This window comes from Cydia amplana, chromosome 16 (assembly GCF_948474715.1).
Source record: "Cydia amplana chromosome 16, ilCydAmpl1.1, whole genome shotgun sequence".
In the NCBI taxonomy this organism is placed as follows: domain Eukaryota; kingdom Metazoa; phylum Arthropoda; class Insecta; order Lepidoptera; family Tortricidae; genus Cydia; species Cydia amplana.
Genome location: NC_086084.1, coordinates 6657417 through 6677514, shown reverse-complemented (window position 1 = coordinate 6677514; position 20098 = coordinate 6657417). Strand labels below are relative to the sequence as shown.

The window sequence follows — 20098 nt, the reverse complement described above, 5'->3', positions numbered from 1 at the left end:
AATGCCATAGAGGGCGCGAGACAACACAAATTGCATTTAAAAAGTTTCAAAATGTACTAACTAACATAAGTATTTTTTTTTCCTTATTTTCTCGTAATGCATGTTAATTATAAGATGTAATTATTTTTGAAAAGATGTGTCCCGCCGAGTTTGTTGCCGGTCCCATAATGGGATACCCTCCTCCAATTGAGGGGGGATTTAAATCTTCTCGGGGCAGAGGTGTAGGGTTGGAGCCGGTCTACCTAGCTTTATTTGACGTTCATAAGCGCATTGTAATTATGCCTACTTGAATAAACTATCTTTTATCTTTATCTTATCTTAAGAACACCTTGTAATACCATGGTTGCAATAAAGAATTATGATTATGATTATGATTATGAAAATGGCCGTCTTTTTTTTTTTCAAGTTGGTCTGAGCGCGTTGAGATTTGGCGTGCGGCGAGCTTGGGGGCCCAAGATTAGTATGTGAATTATTTTTTGAAAACACTCAAAATGGCGGCGGACACGGGCAAAGGAAAATTTCCAAGTAGGTTAAGCGAACCCGAAGGGCGAATATCAGGCTGGGAGGCCGAAGGCTGACCCGCCGAAGGCCCGAAGCCTTCACCCCGACTCCCAAGCGTGCAACCCTCAGTAATTTAAAGCGAGGCCGAAGGGCGAGCTGCGTGAATGAAGTGCTTCCAAGCAGGGATGTTGCGAATATCCGCATCCGCATCTCGTCTCGTCTCGCGCTTCTCTAAATCCCATAAGACGCCTTTTTACCAATAGTTTATTTTTAAATTAATTATATAAAGCAGATACACCTGCTAACGAAACCACAACGTTATGGGTTAATGTTTTCGAACGAACGAATCAACATAGCATTCAAAACATGCTTGCATATTATTACTGTTATTACATTATTGACCGTGATTGACAATGTTATTATTCAACGTGTCACATCACTAGGGCCCGGCAGATATTTCTGTCTGACGCCCACGTGTGTTTGAACGGACCAATCACGGCACGGGACTCGCTCACCTCGTCCCCCGCACCCCTGTATTTTTGGCAGCATCGGTTTCATGAAAGAATTGGCCTAAGTTGAGTCTAGAGGCTGGATGGTCAGTGGCTTCGTAGAAACTTAGCAATATTATATTCAAAATCGTCAAAGAACGTACACGGGTCTCGCGTTTATGTGAAAATACTTTTCAAATCGTAATCTCCTTTCCCTCTTACACCTTTATTTGTGGCACATTGCTGCGGTTGTATTGAAGAAGTTTGCACAAAGCTTTAGAGCGCAAAGCATTAACATTATCAGTGGTATTAAACGGTACAAAGGTGCGCGTGCAAGCTCAATATGATCGGACACAATAAGTAATCCGATGAATGTCCAAGACACGACGACCCCAGAGGGTCTACCGCGAAGCACGTTCGACGTGTTGCCTCCCTGTCACACTTACGTACGAATTTACAAGTGCGGCAGAGAGGCAACACGTCGAACGTGGTTCGCGGTAGGCCCTCAATTCCGCCGAGGGCCCGAAGATCTCGATCATAAGTGTTTTATTACCCCGCTCCACATCCCCATTTTGCATGAGAGTACTACACTGAAAATATTTTCAATAAGCTCTCTCTAATCTCGAGTACCTACTCGATAACAAACAGAGATTAACGAAAAAATATCAGGAATAGGATTACTCGATATTTTCGGGACCTCTACCCATTTGTTGGTACGGTTTTTCGCGAATTCTATTTAAGTACGGATGGGTCGCCATAGATACCAACTGGATCCCATTGAAAAGGTTTACCTTCCTTCTATACCGTCAGTTGTGAATAGCTAATTCGACAAACGAAGCTAGGATCTGATTTAATAAAGTCATATCAAGTGATTTTATAGTGTTTTATTTTAATTTTACCGATTATACTGGGTGATATTGATATTGATGTTTAATTATGATTCTGTCTGACAGTATTTTCTTTTTCTACTCCAGCACTTAAATGTGTCAATTAAATGACTGACAGTGATATCTAAAGCAATGTCATTTGAATGCTTTGTCTATAGGCTCATAAGATGACTGCTAGCAGTCATCTTATGAGTATAATACAACTGCTTTATTTTTTTTAAAGATACAAGTTCCGATCATCTTGATTGAAAGAGGTATGTTTTCATTTACAATAATAAGTCTTTTTTTTTTTAAATAATAACTCTTTTTTTTTTTAAATAATAACTCTTTTTTTTTTATTTAATAACTCAATTTTTTTTAAATAATAACTCTTTTTTTTTAATAATAACTCTTTTTTTTAATAATAACTCTTTTTTTTTTTTTTTGCTGCAGCTGTCATAGAAAAAGTAATGTATGCAACAGCTCATAATTGGTTCTTAAAATTCTCGGGTCTTTTTTTACAAAACTCGACTACGTCTCGTTTTGTAACTTCGACCCTTGAATTTTAAGAACCCTTATTATATCACTGTTGCATAAACTACTATATTTCTACGTTGGAAGACCAGTGAAAATGAGTGTAAGTTCGAGTGAAAGGATGAGAAGTATGAAACTTTTAAGTGTGTTTTTTTTTGTATAATATAAGTTTGAGCCAAAATAACAAAATACGTGTCCATTCTTTTTTCATATTCTTCAACATATATTCAAACCAGTAATTAACGAGCAATTTTCTTGAACAAAACTCTCTACAGAAGTTAGTGCGTTATGTCACTTTTCAGTACTTTGGAGGCCAATTTCTCCCAGTAGGGTGAGTATGGGCAGCTAAAAAAAATACGTGTCCGTTATTTTAGACTACTCTATAACATAAAAATTAATCAAATCGGAGCCGGACAGTTGGGTACCCTTCCTTGTAAGTTTAATTTTGGTTCTCTTGAAATTAAAGTACAGATCCAAGCACGCTGCTCGCATTTATTTATAAAAAGCATCCGCTGCAGTGGGTTTCATTTTATCGTGTCAGCGCACATGCCGTCAAATAAATTATATGATCAGCTCAACGCGAGCTAAGAAGGTACTGACTAATGCGAGCCAGCGTCGCGTGAATCCCGGATATCGTAATGAGCTTATCGATAACACTAAGTATAATGACTACATACTTGATTCGGTACAATTTTCACGCCTACTGGTTCTGTTGCGCTTTACAAACGTAGCACCAATAATTAAAAGGTATCAGGATTATACGTTTCTACGGAAAACTCTATTCTGAAAAATCTGAAAGCAGAATCAGAACAATCACCGGAAAACACTTATCCGTACCGGCACTGAACAAATAGGCAAGGAAAAAAATTATCTCTATCTAGCTAATTGTCGACGGATCAAAGTGGGGGGCGCTAGGTAAATCCGACCCGCGATATTTTTATTTTTCAGTACAAGTGGAGGGCGGGTGAGGCGAGCCGCGGGCGCTATTCGCAATTGTTGTTATTACAAAGAGATTGCCGCTGAGCCGGCTCACGACTCGAGAATTTTTCACCGAATTAATTCTAACAGGCCATAATTGCCATTTTTATAACACGAACGGCACTAAGAAGTCTTATAGAGCCCGACGGAGATGCCGTACAACAAATTCGTACTTAAACTTTGGGAGACTTTATACAAGAACAGAATTATTGTAGGATTCCTTTCGTATTTGTTTCGATGGAATGGTTTAGCAAATATTCTTACCTATATAATTAAATATACAAAGTATGATTGTATCAAAACTGTATTTTTACCAGAATTTAAATAATTGGGGGAAATGTAGACCATCCGGATACCAACATATTTCAGGAAATCAAAGAATTTTCTCTGAACAGCTCAGGTAGGTACTCTGCGACTTCTAACTTAAATTAATAAGAACTTACCTATAAAAACGAATATCTGGTGGTGAGCGTAGCGGAGCAGCATAGATATGGACACCGTCTGTAAGAAATAATATTATACTTTACAAAATATTCGCAAGGATTCAATAACCTAAGATATTTTTAATACGCTTTTTAGAAGTCAATTTGGCAGCCATTTTGAAGTAATTTCAATGTACACCCATGCTGCAATAGTGCATCCATAATGTGTCCATGTCCACGCACTTTTGCAGCTACCTGTACATTTCAGTACATTTTAGTACTTAATTCATTAACGTGAAAACCATTTCCAGAATAGTCTCAAATAAGTTGATATTCTCATTTCCGACATTTTAATTTCACAAACGTTAATTGTAAAACAATATAATAAAAGTCCACGGTAAAATACTGCAATAAAAGACCAAACAACCGTACGGGGGAGGTTGACCGCAGACAATTAAATTGAACGCATACTGGAGGATTCCAGAGACTTTCGTAGCAAAACGTCGCTGCATGAGGCAATATTTAGGTATCGTACTGTTACTTAAATGGATTCAATCTGCACTAAGCGTTTCGTTAATGAAATTCAATCGCCGATGCCGCCCGGGGAGCAAATGATGTGGCGAAAAGATTGATAGCGCTCTGGCGACGCCGACCCTACCTCTACGTACGTGATTCTACGCAACGGCATCGAATTGAACTTTCTAATAAGAAACGCTCCGCACTATAACTAATTCCTGTTTGCCGAGTGCTGACCATGGGACTTTAAATTTAAGGATCGATGAATAGAAATTAAAATAAACTACTTTTAGATTACTACTTCTTAGAATTAAGTAGATACTTTAATTTTAGAATTAATATTCTTTCTTTCTATTCTATTTTATTCTATTCTATTGATATTAGCGATTATAAAATATATAAACTAAGATGGGGGCATGTGGCCTCGTTGATATAAGAGCTTATTGACGATATGCGAGTTTAATCCTGACAGTAGTGTATTAAAAAAGACCCAGACACATGTTGATCAAAGCCAGTCAACCAAAAGCAGCACGCCCAGAAAATGGCGGCCGGCAATTAGTCCATGTCCAGGTGCAATATGTAAGTTTTCGCAGCGAAAGTATTTTCGTTGGACGGGGGCACTGCAGTGCGAAGAGCAACCCGACGGAGCGTGGTCCAGCAAGCAATGGGCCGGACGTAATCCAGCCAACGGCAAGTTAGTTTTACGGCCACAGTAAAGTAAAAAGCTCGCGTAGTTAATATTAAAACCGCGGCGGTTAATATGTGTGCTCCTGCTTTTATTATCGCCCCCAACGGTGATCGATCAGCCGCTACCTAGAGTACTTTGTTGTTTCCAAAACTCGCGAGTTCGAAATTGTTGCCCGATTGCTACGGTGTTCCCTTGATGAAGCACTATAAACGACATAACTTTAACCCGTTTAACCTTTGAGTGAGCGCTTACTAGTTTCTTATTAACTAAACCATTTTACCGTAACTGTGTACATAACATATTTAAATTAATTTAAACCTTGTCTTGGCATTTATATATTTGATTAAGAACTGTAATTTCAAAAACTGCTTAGATACGATTTCTACTAAAGGGATATTATTAAATCTCATTCGCTATTATTATCTATGCATTTCAGTCTGGTACCTAGCTAGTTCGTTTCAAATTCACGAAATATCAACCCTACGAAATTTATTGCATGATGTTGAATTCTGCGCTCACTGAAAATATGTAATAACACCTACACATTCCGCAGTCAATACACAATTCCACGAATGGGTGGATTATTACATTATTAGCGTCGAGCAATCTCATTATTGATGGATCTAGGTACATCGAACTAATTAATACAGCGCCATGGCTAATGCCTCGAGCAGTAACCTTTATTTTTAGGGTTCCGTACCCGAAGGGTAAAAACGGGACCCTATTACTGAGACTCCGCTGTCCGTCCGTCCGTCCGTCCGTCCGTCCGTCCGTCCGTCAGTCCGTCCGTCTGTCTGTCACCAGGCTGTATGTCACGAACCGTGATAGCTAGACAGTTGAAATTTTCACAGATGATGTATTTCTGTTGCCGCTATAACAACAAATACTAAAAACAGAATAAAATAAAGATTTAAGTGGGGCTCCCATACAACAAACGTGATTTTTGACCGAAGTTAAGCAACGTCGGGCGGGGTCAGTACTTGGATGGGTGACCGTTTTTTTTGCTTGTTTTGCTCTATTTTTTGTTGATGGTGCGGAACCCTCCGTGCGCGAACCGACTCGCACTTGGCCGCTTTTTCTCGTACCAGTTCCATGTAATTGGGAATGCAACGTGAAGAATCGCGCGCTGGAATTTATCCATAGCATAGTTTACTTTGACGTTTTAATTTGTCGTGTTAGAGCAAACTCGCTTTATTAAAATATGGCTGGACTTTATTTGAACGGTGACGCGCAAATAATAAATACCTAGTGGGATTACAAAGCGTGGAATTCCTCAAATTCATTTTGTGCTTTGACAGTCATGAAACCGGAGATGTTTTACGCAATACGTGCGGCGTTTGACAATTGATTAATGCAATATCTCTGCTGGGTGACGTTCGGCCAATCGGGTTTGCCGCCTAACGTATTGAGGTGAGCTACGAGCGGTGGCAGATATAATGCGTTAGTGGCGCAAAATTTAATAGTTATCGATTCGGGATTGGATTGCATTGTTATCAGCGGGTAGAAAAACGGACACAGTAAATATAATATGTAACTACACTAACTACCTTTGGTGCCCAAGACTGACACGATGAAGTATTTCTTATATTGTAATGAAGTATCCAAAGGATTAGGTACTTAGTTACTTAAGCATACTATTGTACATTTAACTACCTACTATAGATGGTCAAACCAACAAAAAAAAACTATACTCGTCCTTTTCTTTTGGGTGCTATACTGGGTCAACCAAATCTTGTCAGTAAATAGGAACAAAAAAAACTATACTCGTCTTTTTCCTTTGGGTGATAGTACTAGTGTAAGACAAATATAGTATGACTCTCTCTGTCTATGTTTGAAATAAGACAGTCCTTTGACACACTATAGTTATTCTAGTTTAATGGATTGAAAATATGTTGAGGTACAAAATATTTACATCGAAATGTGATAAAAAATATCAAAGTAGTACTCGTAATGTGGCATAAAAACAATGCACAGTTAATACGATTTCCTGCTTAACACATTGAGCGCCGGGAACGTGCTCGGCGGTCGCTTTCTCTACAAAGCGGAAAAACGCTGCGATCAACTACGAGCGTAGCGCTACGAAAACGTTGGCAGTGAATACGTTAAGACGCATTTTGGACGTGGTCCCTTCAGAATAATTTAAATTTAAATTATACTTTTACTGTTATCCAAGCATTCAAAAACACCAGTATTGACTATCCATTATTTATAATGTTAACCTTACGTACAAAAACAAGTCTAGAAATCCCAAAACTTCGCTTAGACTTATAAAAACACATGCTCGTATCGTATCAGCGTTGCGTCAGAGGTGGAATTTGGGCCCGTAATAAAGTTTGAAAGGGCTGTAAAAGAGCTATAACTGTAACTCGGGGAGAGCACCGTGATTTTAGTGGCGGTGCAGGGCCGCGCCTCGCGATACCCATTAATTGATCCGGTACCCATGCTCGCATGTGCTACTGGACAAATAGGGTTTTTGACTACTAGTAAAATCAGTTTCTTTTTTCGAACTGTCAAAACGATTTTGCTACTATGGAATCTACATGAAACACTAGCATGTGACGTCACAATCAAATAACCTACTCTTTATAGTTTTATACGGGTTTATAATAGAAATTGTGTCTAAAAACAACTGCTGTCTATGTTTCTCTATTAATATTCTGGTGCTTTATTTCATGCATGATGTAAAATTATTTACGTTAAAAACAATCAAATACCGTTTTACAAGGGATGTTTTAATTTTAAGAAAAAATATATATCAACAAAGTTTATTCCTAAAGATTTTGTATGGAAAAATTATTTCCCTCTGACACACGAATAAGCTATGGAACGCGCTACCACCTCCTCAATAGGCCTAGCACAAAATCAACGCGACAGTATCTCGCCCGCGAGATAGATAACCCTTCTTTTTTATCAGGGTTCCGTACCTCAAAAGGAAAAAACGGAACCCTTATAGGATCACTCGTGCGTCTGTCTGGCTGTCAGTCCGACCTTCATTCCCCCCTACTGGGTCTAAAATGTTGATTAAATACACAATATTATAGTTCTTTACCTATAGATGACAGGAAAACCTATTAGAAATATGCAGTCAAGCGCGAGTCGGACCTAATGTACGGAACCCTTCGAACGCGAGTCCGACTCGCACCTGGCCGGTTTTTTTCTAATTGTATTAATTAGAGATGGGCGGGTAGTCTTTCTCGCGGGCGATATAGGTACTGTCAAGCCGCTCCTGTGCTAGGCCTCATGAAACAGTGTCAGCCAGTAACGTCGGTAAAAGCTAAATTGGAAATGATATGACTCTCAGACTCTTTATTTAATAGTATGTAACAAAAATAATCTGCTAAGACACGACCTGTTCCTTAAGAACATCATAGAATAAATAGAGGGACAGAGAAGAAGAGAAAGACCGAGGAAAAATTATTTCAACGAAATAAAAGTAAAGGTTCAGGTCGTGTCATACCAGAAGGTTAAGGAGTTGGCAGAGGACCGGACGAGTTGGAGATTGCTCCACCGACAAGAGCACAGCTCTTAAATAAAAATAAGAGAAGAAGAATAATAATAATAATGTAAGAGTACTTTAGATATAGATTGTATATCTAAATTACTCTTACATTACAGTATGAAAAAGTAACCTTTGGGTTAGCTGGAAGAGAACCCTCAGGTTCGCCTTTGTAGGTAGGTACTCGCTAATGTATAGTATATGCTGTCACCTGTGTGTGTTTGTTACTTACTTAATTATGAAATATATACTAAACAATAGTATTGTATGTGATTTCATTCGTATGATTGACCTCACTCCAATCTTCTAAACCTGTACCCACAAGCTTGATGCATCTAATTAGAAGCTTCAATCGCACAAAGCTAGCCTCAGGAAGCCTTTCTCGTATGGCTGTTAGACGTACTAGCTATACCAAGGCAACGTTGCCACAAGCTAACGCACTAGTTGTGTCAGATTAATTAACAGGTATCGTCTCAAAGCTTTGCTGTCGCAATGAAAGTTAGGTTACTAACCATATACGTTATTGGAACGCATTTAATCTAGGTTAGGTATAGACCTAACAGTAACAAACAACGCACACCCTAAACAGTAAAAGTAGGTACCTGCACTAAAAACAATTTGTTGATAATCAACCCCCGACCCGAGGGCGTGAAAATGACACCTTGACATTTTTCTGGTTGCCTTGTAGAGAATGCCATGAGACATTAAATCCGCCTTTTGTACCTTTTTTTTTAAAGTTTAAAATAAATAAAATGGAATTGAAAGTTCCTGGCGGCTATTACCTACGCGATTTTATTAGATCTTCAGACCAATTCTTATATCATAAAATAATCACTATACTCCATTGGGCGGTATTTTTGTTATTTTTTGTGATTCGTTTAATTCAAAATAAAATTGCATTCATTACACATAGGTAGTAACCCGAAAATCTGATGATGTTTTCTATGTACTTCGGCTGTTGAATAAACCACATAAAATAAAATATCGATAATTTCTTATTTTTCTGCCGTCGGCTTTTTTAACTCCCGACGCAAGAAGAGAGGTGTTTATAGTCTAACACCAGATGTCAGTTTGTCCGTCTGTCTGTTTAACAAGTTGTTTCTTATGATATTTTTCTATTAACTACGTTTTGGAAATGAGTGGAACACTGGCAACATTCATCATATGTATAAACAAACGAAATCTCACTGACGCTAAACGAAGATACAGTTTCCGTTCTAGACCGCGAGCCACGAACAGATTTAAATGACCGGCGAAATCTCGTAAAGTGGTTAAGGACGATGCGTAATGAATTATAGTGGACGTCAGCTGCCACTCCGTTGGTAGGTTGAAGAATGGCAGACAACGAAACACGTAAAATAAAATATATGCTCCTGGGTCGCGGAGGTAAAACATAAGACGACGGCGCCATCTATCGTAGCTGAATACTGTTATGAGGTATGTAGGTACGTACGTATGCACAAGGACCGATAAAACTTCACGCTAAGTTCAGAGTACCGCTATTGCGCACCAGGTGGCGCTTACCACAGACGACTTCGCAGTTCGCCGCTTCCTCGTGCATCGAACTTATGTACCCAATAACTTTCACTACTCGACTCGAGATGGCGTTAATATCAACATTCAACTAAACTCATCCGAAATTTTGATCACAAAACCCTAGGGTGCATATGGACATCATTTAGTGTCTGTGGCTATGTGCGAAGTTGGTGGTGGTGTGAATACAAGCGACACCAACACACGACGTGGTGAAAATATAAACTTTTATGGGATGACATCTTCATACTACATATTTGGAAGCTGCCAACTGTCAAATACATAATAATGTCCCACACCCACTAGGGCGGCGCTACACTCATGCACGAAGCGAATTAGGTAAGTTTCAAATGTGAACGGCTGTATTTCTAAGGATTAATATGAAATGAAATGTCGGGGAGATCCAAGACCACCTGTTTGACGCTCTTGAATATACAAAGATATTTAACTATTTTTTCTTAAAACTTTAAAAGGCCACCTTTTTACACAAAAAGTAGGCAATTTTAAAGTTATTTGCCTACCTATTGCGCAGTGTTGAAGTACCTTGGTGTCACTGTTTGTTAAATAAAGTTCCATAGAGGTCACACTATCTTAATTTGAACACGGTAGGTACTCACAAACACTAGCATGATGAAAAACGCTGCAATGTAAGAACTGCGGGCCGTCAGCATCGAAACGAAGCGGTAGTGCTCGCCGGTGATCACATTCCTGTTGATAAAACACATGAATCTAGTATTAAACTGGATTGGGCATGAGTGGTGGGGATAACTGACAGAACGGGATAGTCTTATGTATCTTTCAGTAGGAGTAGCAGCGGAAGCGCTATTATTGTTTGACCTTGTCACAGTCTCACATTTTTCTTTATTCCCCACCATAAATTATACTTGGTCAACCAGATCTTGACAGTAGAAAAAGGCGGCAAATTTGAAAAATGTAGGCGCGAAGGGATATCGTCCCATAGAAAATTTGAATTTCGCGCCTTTTTTACTGACAAGATTTGATTGACCAGCTATAGTATGGATGATTGGTCGAATTTATATGTTTTGTCCCTCACGGAGGCACGCGTAGACCACTTCTATGGGATGCTACCTTCTATGATTAAACATGACATTTACTCATTTTATACATTCGGCGTATTCGGCCACTTTCCCGAATATTGCTATTCGGCAGTATACCGAATACCTGTCAATCATATTTACGTCTAAAGAACAATTGAACAATTAAAAATGTACCTACTGTTTTCTTGGGAACTTGTAATAAAAGAACAACTTTTTTAAGCATTTGTTGATTACAAATAATAATTTAGTTTTTTTAATCTTAATAAACATTACAGGAACATTATTTGCACGAATATATGCGAATATTTTTTTATAATATGAGTGAATGACTCAAAATGTTCTGCCAAATATTCGGCCGCTGACAGACGTTATCGACGCCATATACAGGCTGGAATAGTCCAGAAACTCACTCAGAACTAATTTTGGAAACTTGTAAAGGGGTCCTCGAGTGACAATCATCATTAGGATCTTGAGACAAAGTTGTGTATAAAGTCACGATATTATTATTATTTATAACCAGTGATCGTTAATTTTCCAGCAATTTTGGTGCAGCATAGAAAAAATAAAGGATTTTCTTCTATTTTTTTAGGGAGAGGATTGGTTAAGGTTAATATTATTGTTATTAACCCTAATTATCTATTCCACCTAGAGTAAGGCATACAGATGCTTTTAACCAACAATGCTGCACCAAAATTGCTGGAAAATTAACGATCACTGTTTATAACACAATCGAACTAGTACACAGTTAAAATCGTCCCAAAATATGGTATTCATGTTAATATAATTAAAAGTGCCGTTTTAATGTCTAGTTCTTTTGAGAAACCGCCACCATCTAAAAATGTTTTTATCCTGTAAAATTACGCCTTTTACTCTGAATCTAAGCTTTCTATGAAAATATGGACTTGGGCAACATTATAACTATAGCATATCCCCTGTGGCAAGCAGGTGACATCAGTATTTCACCTTCATCCTTGTATTGCTGTAGTTTCAAAACTGCTCGAGCCCGAGGGGCGTTTTCACAGCTGAGGGGTAAATTACAGCTTACGACGTTAAAAATACACATCAGAGACAAAGCTTAAAAAAGCGAAGTTTTTCGTTAATAACTTTTCAGGGGAGACTCTTAAAATAAAACTTGGGAGCTTACGAATCGTACTTTCATCATTTACCTTTTTCCCCGACTGCATTTAAACACCTTGTCCAGTAAAGAGGATTCTAACGATATGTCGTTTATAGAAATCCGTCCAGTAGCCTAGGCTACAACTACAAGTTGAAGTAAATCGTCGACTCATAAACCCATTACCCTACTTTTAACCGTAATAATAAATAAAAGTAGGTTTCCTTTCCACGACTCTTCTCTTTCCGCACAGACTCTATGAGAATCTCTCCTGGAAAATTATTGACGAAAAACCTCATTTGTTCAAGTGCTTTCTGTAAGTTTTATAGAGTGCATAGATTCACAGTAAAAGGATAATTCCTCCAAGATGAAACACATTTTCCAAGACGGCGGCAGTTTCTCGATGTCCCCAAACGTCAAATGGTCTGGACATTAAAGCACCCATTTAAAAACATTGTACATTTCAGGACTGTCCACGAGACTGCACCATTTGTCCTAGTTCGATTGTATTATTGATTGGTGAATCAACTATTTCTCGTTATTATTCTGTCCCATTAGCCAGGTAACAATTAGCTAGTATCGCAGTTTTTTAGAAAACCTCTTGTACCACGTAACTTCATCGTGCTTGGTAGATGACCCATTGTGGAAAGGACTTACTACCACAAAAACGTATGTTTGAATAATTGCCATAAAATTTGGATTTAAAGACATATTTAATTACACAAACGGGTCTACCGCGATATAATTTCATTGTTTTTACCTTTAATTCCGACGTTTCAGCTGAGTTGCACCAGCTGTGGTCACGGGAAGACTGACGTCCCAACAAAAGGTGAATTAAAGGTAAAAAGCCCAGCCCATTAAGCCCATTTTCAATGAAAAAAAAAACAATGAAATTATATCGCGGCAGACCCGTTTGTGTAATTAAATATGTGTACAAAACGCGAGAGTTTAAAGTGTTGGATTTAAAGAGTTACCCAGGCGACTGTGAAGGAACCAGTGACAAGAAAAAGTTGATACACCCAAATATATCGTAACTTTGCGCACAACTTCGTCTCAAGATCGTAATGAAACTCGTCACTTGAGACCCCTTTACAAGATTCGTTCTGCGTGAGTTTCTGGGCTATTCCGACCTGCATATGGCGTGGACCAAGTCTTCGGGTTGCGTTATTACCTCAAATATCCCTTGTTATCCTCCTGTTCGGCCAAAGACTTAATGGACGCCATCAGCAGATCGTCATAGCCGAGAAACTCGTCTAGGACGAATCTCGAGAAGGGATCGCCGAAGCACTCGTCTTTGCTGGGGTCTAACGTGACGATCTTCACTGGGATCTTGAGACGCAGGCGCGCGTTTGGCGAGAGCCGCAGAAAACCGTACTCGAGGGAGTACTCCAATATGTAGTCGTCATCTATGAATAAATAAAGTAAGTGAAATATCATTACTATTTCGAGCTATCGTGTTCATTTCCATTATAAATTTAACCATGCCCCGGGATTTTGGGTGCGGCAATGTTTTATGCTTCCGAGTTGTGCCCTTATAAAAATATATCAGGAGACTTGAATCTACATCCCATCATACTAAAGTATTGTGAGATTTGACTGAAACCATTATTTCCCTATTTTTGTTGTGGGTCTCTGACACATGACTCTGACTTTTAGAGAGATTGTCTAAGATTGATTTATGGATTACATATTGGCATAAACTCATAAAGGATGGGATGCTAACTGAAGATAATAATATACCTTTCGATGAATCATTTGAGGCTCCTTCATCCAGAGATTCCTGCAACAAAACGAACATCTTAACAATGAGAGATGTCATGTATTTGGACGATCTAAGAAATTAGAGAAGAGAGCCTACCAAGAAAAACGTAAATCGACATTTCGTTATCTGCCTCTCAATCACTCTTACATATTAGTGCGACAGAGAGACATTAGCGTATCGTTCGTTATGGAGCGAACGTATGGCATCTTGGCTAGGTACCCGGGGCTTCTAAGCTTGATGTTGTTCTAAATACTAGTTTAAACATTAACTATGAGTAAGATGAACACTACTATTTATACTTTAAAATTTAACCCATTCAGCGTTTTGTATCTAGAAATCATTTTCGCTACATACTGGAAAACCCATGTTATCGACCCGTAGGCGCTACGACCTTATTTTAGCGGTTGTGTTTGTTTTTATTCAGACTCAAAATATAATAGGTACTTAGAATGTAAAAAGCTACTCAGTGTTTAAAAAAAATATAACTTATATTTATGTTCGTATAGAGATAGGTATAAATATAGGCTTCTGAATTCAATTGTCGTATGGTATACCACTGGCGCGGAGATCGGTTGTTTTTGTATATTTAATGTACGCATTATACGCCTTATAAAAGCAACAAAACAAACTAAAAATCGTTCTTAAAATTTAAACAATACAGATGTATTTGAATTGGTTTGTCAATATACCTATTACTTATTACTAACCATAGTTGTATATAAAACGGACAATTTAACAGTTAGTGTGTTTAATAAAATTAGCATTTTACGTCAATATTAACCTACATACGTTTTTGTATTAACATAAAATACACTTTAAATTACTACATTCTTAACATAAAATGTAAACATATATTTACTCATAAATCTCAAGTCACATCCCTGCCATTCTACGGTAAAATGCCCGTTTCTCAAAAGCTTGTAATTTTTAATACAAGTGGGTGTCACTATTTGACAGCTTTTGTTAGAAAGCTTGTATTACAAGTTACAAAAGCTTTTGAGAAACGGGCCCCATATATATATATATATATATATATGCATATTATATGCATTAGCAAGACCAAGATTGCTTGCATTTTGTTTAATCTGTCAGCTCCCACGGCATCCAGAACTGGGAAGGGACTCAAAGATTCCTTAGCAAAGCCACAAGAGAACTTTCAATAGTGTAGATGATTTCTCAAACTCCTAATTAACTTGTTCCTTACCTCTAAAACTTTCTCTCTGTCAAGATCTTCCACCAGCCCCATAATCCCATCCCAAATCGATGATGAAGGCTCTACATCCTCTCCGGAAACTATTGTAGCATTGAGATCAGCATCGTCTGGATCCCCCTTTTGGACCGGAGCGGTATCCACCTTCTCAGACTTGGGTTTTATATAGGCAGTCTCCAGAATACGCTCCCGGAGACCATCATCACTCTCGTAACGTATTGCAGTTAGGTTGCCAAAGTCTGTGCCATCGGCAAGAAACTCTTCACGGTTGATTTCATTGTTGGTTGATGACTCAATATTGACAAATCTGAAAAGTGTACACAAATTATGTAGAAACAACAACTTTTACTAGAGCCATGGTGGTCTAATGAGTTTGAGACAGTAGTCTAGCATCTCTTTTTATTACAGCTTGAAAACAATTGCTACTTCACGACTTAGCTCACAAAGAAATTGCAAATACTAAAATTTAAGTGAAAGTATCCTAAGTAAAGGTCACCTTAGTCACTAGGGAAAGTTTTGAATTACTGTAATCAGTGAGTATTCATGTCTACTTAGCTAATTAAACATAAATACTTTTGTGACATAATTATTGCTTATGCATGAATGTTGGCCTCATTTGATGTCTCAGCTTTATCAAAAGAATTTAAAAAATAGTGTCACATACCTAATAATATTCTCTTGCATCTATTGTACAGGCAAGTGTAAAAATATGGTTGTAGACAAATGAAATTATTCGCTGACATGAAAGCCATGGGACATATTTTTGAGATGATTTCTGCACCCATATTTTTACACTTGGCTGTACTTTGTACATTTTCAACGAAAAAAAGGTAATTTACACCTTTGCTGCGGCAGTTCGTGGAACTCATAGTTAACAATACTTTGCGTGGGGCCTTTCAACCCCCTTCTGAAGTGAACATGTTAAGTAAAGATTTAACTTAACTGGGAAAAGCACATTCTAAATTGTGCTAATAAGATGAGGAGAGTTAGACAGTTTTGAGGCAAGTTTGAAATAGCTGGCAATATCATTAAGTACAAGTGTATTTGTAGTCCTCTCAGATACTAGGACTAAGGCAAAAATATTGTATAGCAATATGCTTTCCTATATAGGTTCTTACAATCTTTTAACCCATGTGGTGTTTCTGTACCAAACCAAGTGTTAAGACAGGAAATGCAGATGTTAATGAAATGCCAATAAAAATAACTGGATTAAAATAAGGGAAGCTATTCTTCAAATAATACCCTTTGAAATTTTCTTAAACAATGGAGTTTAACTGTATTAATTATTGCAAAAATCACCACATAGCAATGACATTGAAATAAAATTGCAATCTTCTGACTTAACTCTAATAGGCTTAAACAAAATCACTTAAATGTCAGGGTTGTCCTGCAAGACATATGCAAACTTGAGTACTAGTGAACTTGAATATTGTTTGATTTGAGAGGTGTGAAGAGTCTTATTGTGAACATCAGATAAACTAACATTTTCACAATTGGTTTTAAAAACTGGAAAATTAGCTTTTGATACAATATATGTCTTAATGTTTTGTTTGTGTGTGGTGGATAAAAAATCGTGGGTTCAAACCTGTTCAAGTCATGCCAGATAGTGCACAAAAAATTATTCATGAAAAAGTGCCTAAGTGTCAGGGTCCTTATCATACACTGGCAATACTAACAACACTCAAATAAACAACATTTTGTAGATATAAAATTTCTAATTGACGTTGTTAAGTATTGACATTACACTGAACAATTGTAGAAACAAATAAACATAAAAGAATAATATCTATCACTCACCCTTCAGTATGTAGAATGCCCAACATTGGGACATCATCCTTGTCTTTTTTCAATTTATTTTCCTTAGCATAACTCTGCTCAATGCTATAGTCATGAGCCGGATTCCTTAATATTTCCACACGCAGTATGCCATCCCGTGGCCATGAATCCTTCACATGGTTCAAACAGGTTGTAGGTGTCCTCGAAAATGCTATATGAATATAAGCAAGCACGAAGAAAGCTACAATAGCTTTCAACAGCACCAGGAACTCAAAGAATCTTCTTACTGGCCTCGGAAATGTCCTCGCATAGGCCACAGCAAACTTAAAAAACAAAGCGTGAAACAGCCTTTCTCTCACATTGAATAGAGGATTCTGATTATTATTCCTATTTCGATTCATTGTAGCATTCAATATTGGCCCTCCTGGCAGCAAGTTGTTCTCAGGATTCACTCCTGGTGGCAAGTTATTCATTATCTGGGGGCCTCCTGCATTACTCATGGCTTCAACTTTGGTGTACTCGATGGTAAACGCACTATCTCAATCGCATTTTACGCATGCCACCTAGAAGAAGAAATAATAGTAGAACACTTCACATATTAACCTCCTGTCACTGTTAGAGGACGTAGGTCCAAAAGTTGCCAAATACGTGGAACAATAACATCGATCGAATCTATGTTTGTTGTCAGGTTTCCTTAATTTTATTAATGACGTTGGAATCGGTATCAACAAAAAATATCCATAATCGAAACAGAAGGGACTGACCTCCGTTTAGAAAAACAGTTTTCTAGATGATAAATACAATTTTTTCATCAAGGCATGTATTTTAGGGACACGGCTTAATTTATGGAACGTATAACACTCATTTCAATTAATAAAAATCCTTAGACACAAGTCACTTTCTAGTGAGAAAATATGGATAAATATGTGAAACTGTCAAATTCTTGACATGTCATTGGATACGGGTTGAGAAGATTTTGGATCTTGACCATGGAATGTTTTTAAATAACCATAGACAGATTTGTTTACTTTCACTAACAAAAAATACTACCATTTTAGATTCCGCTACAGACAAATTTCAGTTGGCCAACATTAAAGTCAAATAAATATAGGAATTATACTTGATCAACCAGATCTTGGTAGTAGAAAAAGGCGGCAAATTTGAAAAATGTAGGCGCGAAGGGATATCGTCCCATAGAAAATTTGAATTTCGCGCCTTTTTTTACTGAGCAGATTTGGTTGACCAGCTATACATATTAAGGTGAATATAAGAAAACATATTAATGCTTTATAATTTAAGGATAATACATTTTTCTTTTTGTTTCCATCGGTTTTTAAGATTATTAATTATCATTAAAACTATTAAAGTAGCGAAGAATGTGTTTGTGGCATAGGGGCCATATGACCGAACGAAATGCACTTATGGAACTTTCAGTAGGAGTAACAGAGAAGGCGCTATTATTGTTTTTCCTTGTCACAGTCTCACTTTTTTTTAAATCCCTGCCGTAAATTCAGTATGGCTTATGACTTGGAGGATACAACTAAACGGAGTAGCCATTAACAGGCTTTCCCCTCTGTCGAAAATAGGCGGCCAACGGTCATACACAATGTATGGACTGACGTTTATCTGACATGGCTATTTTTACGTTACGCATACATTTGACGTTCCCCTCCCCCGCAAAAATCGGCAGACTGTTTTGTACAGAAAATTACAGACATGGCGTCTCCGTTTGATTATATCCTCCAAGGCTTATGATGGGTAACAAATAACATGACCAAATTACGTAGGGTTATTTTGGTATGTTGTCAGAAATGTTAAAAGTGTTAAAACGTGTGTTTAATTTTGTCGCATTGCGTATGTTCTGTCCCTCACAGGCGCACGAGTATCGCTCATCTATATAATACTAGATCTATGGTTTGTGCCGTTTGTGGTGATTCAGAGGCGTACCGCTAGATGGCGATTGTAGACCGAAAGTTAAGTTCATTTAACGACAATGTATCTCATATTTTTTATTATGTTTTATATTTAATTTATTTTACTGTTTAACAGTATAACAACAACAATGGGACAATTTCGCACCTAAACCTATAATCGCTGATGCTACACACTGGCGCTGGTAAGCCTTCATTGTTATAGTTTCCTATCAGTTATCTAGATCAGCAGAGGCAGCGTAGGTATAATACCTTGAGTTTTTGACCAAAGGGCTACTTACAGCCAGGCATTTGGCTCACCCACATACCTACTTTTAGCTTTTCATTCCGCGGGAGTCATTCGCCATATGAAAACGTTTGAAGGTGTGTGCTGACTGATTTTACTTTCTGTTGAAAAAATGTTAGTGCTGGTAATTACTATAACTGTTCCAAATTTTAGCTATCTACGTCAAATGGTTTCTGAGAAAAACGCATTTAACTGATTTGCAAGACCGATGTGATCCCATAAGTGTACCGCGAACAAAGTTTGTGCGGTACACTAAAAAAATCAGGATGTAGGTACTTTGGAGTATGAAATCACTAAACCCATGGGGTTGTTTTTGTTTTTTGGGTAGTTACTTTCTTTAATGTTCGTTCGGCGCTCATTGGAAGTTCGAAATGGTGTAATTTTCTTAACCCTATAATGTAGGTTCAAACTTTGCTTAGAAGCTTTTGCTGAAAGTGATGTTTAAATTGTTTTTACAGTACATATGGGGCTACTTTTCCGCACTATAGTGCGTAAAATAGCACTTTTCGTGCGTATGTCGAAACTTTAAAGTGCCATATGTACCTAAACGTTGTTTGATACACGTGCGAATAGGTAATTCGCAAACTCGTGTCGATTTAAAACACTCCCTTCGGTCGCGTTTTAATTTATCGCCACTCGTTTCGAATTTCCTCTTTTTCGCACTTGTATCGAAAATAACTATTTTAACTAACCACGTTAACTAAGTACAATGTATGGATTATTTAGCTTTCTTAGATGTGGCGTTATTCATAAAAATCATAAACTGCTGCTAATGATGTTGATGATCGTCGTTTCTCCCTATCTGTCGTTATGCTATAGAGAGGGACAAACAATGATCATCAGCTGATTAACTCAGCAGACGTTTATGAATAACGCTGTAAAAATATACATATTGCCTACGCTTTATTCAAAGCTGCATTGCCAATTTCGAAAACTTAT

General features: G+C 37.7%; 1 protein-coding gene across 2 annotated transcripts in view; it reads right to left on the bottom strand.

Moving 5' to 3' along the window:
* LOC134655496 (membralin) overlaps window positions 1-17930 on the bottom strand; it is a 117108-nt gene extending 99178 nt beyond the window's left edge. Inside the window, exons 1-7 of one of the 2 annotated variants that reach the window (XM_063510963.1) lie at window positions 17707-17930; window positions 16964-17505; window positions 15161-15473; window positions 13935-13974; window positions 13366-13600; window positions 10640-10730; window positions 3811-3868 (exon numbers count right to left, since the gene is read on the bottom strand). In XM_063510963.1, the coding sequence (XP_063367033.1) occupies window positions 3811-3868; window positions 10640-10730; window positions 13366-13600; window positions 13935-13974; window positions 15161-15473; window positions 16964-17442 (1216 nt within the window). In that variant the 5' untranslated portion in view covers window positions 17443-17505; window positions 17707-17930. The remainder of the gene's footprint in view (window positions 1-3810; window positions 3869-10639; window positions 10731-13365; window positions 13601-13934; window positions 13975-15160; window positions 15474-16963; window positions 17506-17706) is intronic. The other variant, XM_063510962.1, reaches the window with a different exon arrangement.
* Window positions 17931-20098: the final 2168 nt, after the last annotated feature.